The sequence below is a fragment of the Postia placenta genome (assembly GCF_002117355.1).
Source record: "Postia placenta MAD-698-R-SB12 unplaced genomic scaffold POSPLAscaffold_20, whole genome shotgun sequence".
In the NCBI taxonomy this organism is placed as follows: Eukaryota; Fungi; Basidiomycota; class Agaricomycetes; order Polyporales; family Adustoporiaceae; genus Rhodonia; species Rhodonia placenta.
In genome coordinates, this window is record NW_020169851.1 from 245,651 (window position 1) to 253,236 (window position 7,586).

General features: G+C 59.2%; 1 protein-coding gene across 1 annotated transcript; it reads left to right on the plus strand.

Moving 5' to 3' along the window:
* Window positions 1-4,112: 4,112 nt before the first annotated feature.
* On the plus strand, window positions 4,113-6,974 carry POSPLADRAFT_1158281 (hypothetical protein; the record flags this gene model as incomplete). Its single annotated transcript, XM_024487300.1, has 10 exons — window positions 4,113-4,240; window positions 4,323-4,389; window positions 4,444-4,497; window positions 4,536-4,685; window positions 4,743-4,802; window positions 4,989-5,138; window positions 5,506-5,694; window positions 5,756-6,103; window positions 6,155-6,189; window positions 6,212-6,974. 10 exons carry the CDS (start codon window positions 4,113-4,115, stop codon window positions 6,972-6,974), a joined length of 1,944 nt encoding a protein of 647 aa, XP_024333717.1.
* Window positions 6,975-7,586: the final 612 nt, after the last annotated feature.

The following is a 7,586-nucleotide window of genomic DNA, read 5'->3' on the forward strand; positions in this document are numbered from 1 at the left end:
ATTGAACGCAATCACGGTCAAAACCGTTACCCCTTGCCGTTGATCGCCGAAATGGTGGATAAGCTCCGCGGCGCTACGCTCTTCACGAAGTTCGATGTCCGATGGGGATACAATAACGTCCGGATCAAAGCCGGTGATGAGTGGAAGGCGGCCTTCGTGACTAACCGGGGGCTGTACGAACCCCTAGTGATGTTCTTCGGTCTCACCAATTCCCCTGCGACCTTCCAGGCAATGATGAACGAGATATTCCACGATCTCATTGTTGGTGGCAAAATCCTCGTATACCTGGATGACATACTCATCTTCTCCACCAACAAGGAGGAGCACGAGAAGGTCACACGCGAGGTTCTTCGTCGCCTTCAGGACAATGATCTGTTCCTGAAGCCTGAGAAGTGCGAATGGGATGTTCCCAAGGTCGACTACGTTGGCTATGTGTTCGGTGGCGATGAGGTGGCGATGGATCCCGCGAAGCTGAAAGGAATCAATGAGTGGCCGGTGCCCCGGAACAAAAAAGACGTTCAGAAGTTCCGGGGGTTCTCCAATTTCTACCGCCGCTTCATTAAGGACTTCGCTAAGATCTCGCGACCACTCGACCGGCTCACAGGGAACGACCCATGGCATTGGGGCGAGGAAGAGCAGCACGCCTTCGATGAGCTCAAGCGGCTCTTCGCGACGACTCCAGTCTTAGCGCTGTACGACCCTAATCGGGAAACGCGCATTGAAGTCGATGCCTCGGGGTACGCCACCGGCGGCGTGTTGATGCAGAAGCAGGATGATGGCAAATGGCACCCTATTGCCTTCCGATCCCATGCGATGGATCCGGCACAGCGGAACTACGAGATCTACGATAAGGAGATGCTCGCGATCATTGAAGCGCTGGACGATTGGCGCCACTACCTTGAGGGGTTACCCAATCAGTTCGAGATCGTGACCGATCATAAGAACCTCGAGTACTGGCGTACATCCCAGCATCTCACGCGCCGTCAAGCGCGATGGTCGCTGTTCCTAGCTCGCTTCGACTTCCGCATCACGCACAAGGCCGGGACGTCCAATGGAAAGGCTGATGCCCTGTCGCGTCGATCAGACCATCAGATCGGCGATGAGGACAATAACACCGATCAGGTGGTCCTCAAACCGGAACGCTTCCACATCGCCTCTGCCAGGCGTGGTCATGCTTCGGTAACGGCCGATCAGTCACTTCTAAAGCGCATCAGGGAATGTTCGGAGAAGGATCGAGAGGTGGCCGAGGCCCTCGAAAAGGTGCAGGACCTCGGGCCGCCCCGGCTGCAAAGGGGTTTTGAGGAGTGGAATGCCGAACAAGGGCTCCTGCTGTTCCGCGGGTGCGTGTACGTCCCAAAGAACGCGGAGCTCCGGCGGGATATCGTTAAGATCCACCACGACTCGCCGATCGCCGGTCATGGTGGTCGTGCCAAAACCCTGGAACTCGTGTCGCGGAACTACTGGTGGCCTGGGATGTCTAAATTCGTTAATGAGTACGTAAGCACCTGTGACGTGTGCAACCGTACCAAGACATTCCCAGCCAAGCCCCAGGGTCCGCTGAAGCCGAACGAGATCCCCGAGCGCCCGTGGCAGATCATCACGACCGATATGATCGTCGGCTTGCCGAAGTCTGATGGATTCGACTCGATCCTGGTCACCGCCGACCGCTTTACCAAGCAGGTCCACTTCTCGGCCTGTCATGAGACCTTGACGGCAGAAGGTGCGGCAGACCTGTACATCCGCGATGTGTTCAAGCATCATGGGGCCCCGGCCAAGGTCATATCAGACCGAGGACCCCAGTTCGCTTCGAAATATCTCCATGCGGTGTACAAGGGACTGGGGATCGAGCCGGCGCTGTCTACAGCGTTCCACCCTCAGACAGACGGCCAGACTGAGCGCTGGAATCAGGAGATCGAGCAGTACCTGCGTGCTTTCACAAGCCACAGGCAGGATGATTGGGCAAAGCAATTGCCGCTCGCGGAATTCGCGCTGAACAACCGAGTTCACTCCGTGACCGGGCACTCCCCTTTCTTCCTGCATCAGGGGTACAATCCTGAGATCCAAGTGCGGATCAATCCGATGTCTGCGATGCCTGCGGCCGCCGATCGGCTCAAGATCCTGAAGGAGATTCGCGACGATACGCGCTCTGCGCTCGAGCTGTCCGCCGAGCGCATGAAGGTGTACTACGATAAGCACGTGCAAGAGGCACCGGTCTTTGCGCCGGGGGACAAGGTCTGGCTTGATGCCCGGAACCTTAAGCTGAAACAGCCGAGCAAGAAGCTCAGTCCCAAGCGCCTCGGACCTTACACCGTGCGGCGAAAGCTCGGAGACTTGGATTATGAATTAGTCCTGCCAAAGACGGTGCCGGTGCACCCAGTATTCCATGTCTCCTTGCTGAGCAAGTACACGCGTAGCGATATCCCGGGCCGGGAGCCGGAGGAGCCGCCTGCGATCGAGGTTGAGGGCGACGAGGAGTACGAGGTTGAGCGGATCAAGGATTCGCGGATCTTCCGGCGTCAGCTGCAGTACCTCGTCAAGTGGAAGGGTTATGACGATTCGCATACGTCATGGGAACCGGTGCGCAACGTTGCCAATGCGCCGGCTCTCATAGCCGACTTCCACCGGAAGAACCCGAACGCCCCTCGCCGCCTCAATGCTGCTACCTTTGGTGGTCTCAACTTCCAGCCAATGCCTTCGCCGCTGACTGAAGCTCGTTGCCGCTCCGGATGGGAGATGGGCAAGGGCACCTCGCATGAGGTCATGCGCCGTTGAGGGGGGGGTAATGTCACGACTTGGTACGGCGCCTAGCCGTTTTTTAATTTTTTCCTTTTCGCGGGCTCGAACCCGCGACCTCTGTACTACCTGCCTGATATGGACGCGTCACTATCTACTGTACGATTAGATTAGATGGGGCGGCAGCGCACAGCACAGCTCGGGCTCCGCTGACACAGCCGCTCTGACTCACCGGCCCCCGGGGCCGTGTCGGCATGCTGTGCACGGACCAGCTGCGCACGGACCAACGCGCACAGCCTGCCCTAATCTCCCCATGTATATAAGCCGGCCTCTGCTGCCCTAGGGACCTCAGTTTCGACCTCTTGTCCCTAGGTCAGTAAGCCTCCATTTGTATCATTTCTTACTTTACTAACTAATACACTTTCTTGTCCCTAGCCTTAGGTTTGAGCGCTGCTCACCATCGCTTCGGTGAGATTTAAGTCGGACGCCCCCAGCTTTCAGATCTCCCCCTGTCGCTTGACCTCAAGTCGCGACAGGGGGATTAAGGCAAATGTGGTGTATAGATTCATTGAAACAACTATAAATACACAAGGTAGCTAGGCTAGGGGCGACATTTCTTGGCACATGAGCATTGTGCGAGGCAGACAGAATATGAGATCCATGAGCTCACTGCCTGTACTAAATGAAAGCTTAAGTATCATGAGGCATGGACACCGGGCATGCAGCATAACGATCTTCCGACAATACCACAAAAGGAAGTGTGACCTCGACCACCACTGTGCCCGAGGACCCCGGGCTTACCTCGGAGTCATGACTGTCCCAGGGTCATTGACGGTCAATGGCAAGTCAACGATCAATGACTATGACCATTGACCACGGTCATTGACCGCACACCACTGGCTCATGGTGTGTTGTCTTCAGCGTCTTCAGCATCGGAGGACGCCACCTCACCCAGCACGGCAGCCACATCCCCGGGGACGTCATCGACAGCAGGAGCACACTCCGGCGCCCCGGGCCAGCGCGGGCAGGCATCAGATTGCCAATAAGTGATAACCTCCAGATGCAAACGTGACAATCCAGACTCTTTGACGTTTAACTGCATGGCAACAGTCATGTTCGAGGTCAGCCAGATCAGCCGCGTTGCTGTGAAGATTTAGAAGTTGATTCTATTCTACAATCGCGTCCAGACCTCTGCGGGAAGGCATCCAATAAGATGTGGGCAGAACCCATCAGAAAATTTGCACTAGCCGAGACTATACATAAATGATGTGTAATTTCATTCTGATATTTTCCCCGCTACTTCCCTTATTATTGCTTTGCTACTTTTCTGCGCAGAGTGAATTCCTTTCTGTTTATGACCTGCCTGCCTGCCCGCCCGCATGTTATATGCACTTGATTCGTGGCCATTTGTAGACGGCGTGCGTGGCGCGGAGCATATGGATTTCCTGCAACAACAGGGTGCTCAAGCACGGGATGCCGCTCATCCCGCTGCGGTCCTAGCTACGTGGTCAGTTCACTGTATGTCCGATTTACTGTCTGGGGTGCTGACGATGATTGTCGTCTGGTCGTGCATTGATGGCCGCATCTAGGGCTTGTGTTGCGCGCAAAGCAAGACACAGTGCAGCACAGCGTGGCGACCGTATCGTGTTTGGTGAGGTGAGTTGGAAAGCTGGATAGTGCGGCTGAATGGATACTAATAGTCTTATTTAGGTGACTACGAGGCACGCACCCAGGATATTCGGATCGCCTTACCTTGGCTGGCTGGTAAGATAATAGGACTGGTCGTGCTTACGGGACATTAGCCGGGAACACGGTCAACCGATACGGGGGACACGGGCCGTTGGAGCAACCGGAAGCAATACACATTAGCGCGGCATGCGGACGCGGGACTGTTGGGCAGCGTGGCTACAATTTGGGCTGGGCCAGACGCAGGCTGTGTCAAAGGTGTCATAGTAAGTTTGGGCATACCTTTTTGCAGTTGCACTGACCATTGAGCGGCAGTCTTGCAGGCGCCACGCAACCTCCAGAAGTGCAGTAAGCAGCGCGCGCTGACCGGAATGGCCCGCTGGGTGTGTTGGGCGTGAGCGGGACGCAAGACCAAGCGGGCACAACATGTGACGTGCCGTTGGGAGCGCAACACTCGCAAGAGCGTCACGCGGAGACGGTTCGAAGCGGTGAATTGACCCGGTGCAATGTCCAGGTCTCCGGACGCAGTGGTGAGTCCTCGTGCACGGGATGGGACCGCTTCGCGCAAGGGCGAACACGCGCAGTGGCAACGCGCGGAGTTGCGTGCCCGGTCAGCATCCTTTGTGGTGGTTTTCGCCCTTGCTGGCCTGGCGGACTCGGATGTTGCAGTCCGATGCGCGACGACGCAGACCGGGACAGCGCCAGCGACTTGCCGCAAAGTATGCTGACTGGGCGGTACAAACATTTTCTGCACTGCAGAGTCGCGCGGGAACATTACACCATTGCCGGCGCAACGTCCACAAGAACATCGCGCGGAGACGATTGAAGGCGATGAGCTGACTGGACGCGGTGTGCGGGCATCGAGATATGGTGACAAATCCTCGCGCACGGAATGCTGACCGCGTTTACAAGCGGCGAGGGCGAATGCGAATGGGCACAGTGGCAACGCGCGGCGCTGTGCTCGCGATCAGCATCCGTTGTTTGCGCTCTTGCTGGCCGGGCGGACTCGGAGGATGCAGTGCAGCGTCTTGTCCCCGATGCGCGACAATGCTGACCGGGACAGCGCGTGCTCCTGCGATGCGCCAGCGAGTTGGCGCGAAGCGTGCTGACCGGGCGGTACAGACGTTATCTGCACCAGGGATCCGCGCGCACATGGAGGCTGGTGGCAGGACGGCGGTGCGCGAGCGATGGGCGGGGCGACATAGACGGTACCGGATGAGAGTATGGATACCAGCAAGGCCTTTGAATATATTTTGTTGCGACTTGCTGTTCCTGGTACGCCACAAGCGCCCTTACTCCCCGCCACTCCCCAGCGCTCTCTACTCCCCTCTCCCAGCGCTCTCTATTCCCCTTGCCTTGTCCCATCTCCTCAGTTCCATACGGTCTCTTCTCGCACGCTCACGGGACTCCACCAGGTCTTTTACCGCACAGAGCCGCATCGCGCATCGGGCGTGGCGTGCGCGGGCTGCGGCGTGGCCGTGGCGGGCGTGTGCAGGAGGGGCACGGGGGCCTGCTGTGCGCACGTGTCGTGCTCGGGGGGCGTCGGCGGCAGGCGGTGCTCCGCGACGGGCTGCTTCGCCGCCCTCTTCTGCGTTTTGCTGGGCTTGGACTTGGTGACGTAGTGGGCGACGAGGAAGAGCTGCGCGGCGCGGTCAGGACGGCGCGGAGACGGTCAGCGGAGACGGTGCGCACCCATTTGTTGTCCCAGGACACGATGCGGACACGGATCTCGTAGCGCGCGAGGAGCGGGATCTCGCGCAGGAACGTGTAGTGCGTGCCTGTGCGTGTGCAGTTCAGCGGTCAGCGTGCGCGCGCGGGGGAAGGAAGGGAGACTCACCGCCGAGCGGCATCCAGCCTCCGGCGCGGAAGAATGTAGGGAAACACTTCAGCACGTGCGCGAGGCGCGCCGAGTCCAAGCTCTGCAGACGGGGTCAGCATGTCGTACACCGTATGGGCCCGAACACGGACGACAACGTGCGCACCTTGGCGTAGCAGGAGTTGCTCAGGTGGAGGTTGTAGTCGCAGTCGTCGGGGCCTGGGGGCGGTCAAGTCAGCTCGAAGATCGGGACGCGTGCGGGACCGCTGCAAACGGCAAAGGGAGATATCGAGGCGGGCCGCGGCTGGGGCCACACATGGGCCACGGGTTCAGAGCAAAGATACATATGGCAAACGGACCCCAAGGGCGTCGCGATGGTGTGGGGCATGGCCAGAAGAACGGAGGGAACACGGAAGACTCACTCGCCCAGCCCTTCCAAGCTACCGTGACATCGAATGGGCTCTTGCCCACCGGCGACAGCGCCGCGAGCCACTGCGCCTTGGCGCGCTGCTTGACATGGCGCGGCTTGAAGAGGAGGCGCAGGCGCAGGAGGTGCAATCTGAGGCGCAGCGCGATGAGCGGGCTGAACACGCGAACTAGAGAGCGGGTGAGACGGAGAGCACGCGCGGATGCGGGGACGCTCACAGTGCCACGAGAGCGGCCAGGAGCGGAGGTTGACGAGGAAGACGAGGCAGGCGGTGTATCTGAGGAGGCGGACGCCCAGGGAGGCGACGCGTGACGGCGTCCATGGCCACAGACGCAAGCGAAGGGACAAGGAAGAGAAGAGAAGAGCCAGCAAGAGAGCCGCGCCCGTCCCGCTCGGAGCGCCCGCACGCGGCGGCGTCTATCACATGCCGGGGGTGCGCACCCGACGTCTCCTCTCAATCAACTGCCTCGTGCGCGACCCACCATCGAGCTGAGGCATTGGCCGTCCAGTGGTGTCGATAGCGATGGCCAACGCAGATACTTTGCACAATCGACCGTGCGACGTGACTCATGCGCCTACTACCTGGTATAGTAGTGGCCCGCTTACATAGCGATCGCCTCGTCTCGCGCTTTCCCTCAGAGTGCCTCGTGCGCAACCTACGATCGATCGCTCATCCTATTGTAAAGACATCGCGTGCGCCCGGAATCTAGCGTCCTGTGCACGCAGGCCTTCGTCCATAGTGTCCGCTCGTCAGCGAATCGCGCAGCCCGCCCGCCGGCTCTCCCTTGCTCCGCGTCCCACTCTGGCTGACGCCAGGTCCTCTCCATCCCTTCAGCCCTCGAGCGCGCAGCCCGCGTTCCCTCCGCCTCTCTGCGACGCCGGACGAGCTGAGGCGTCGGCCGTCTCCGACGCAGTGTTGTCGAT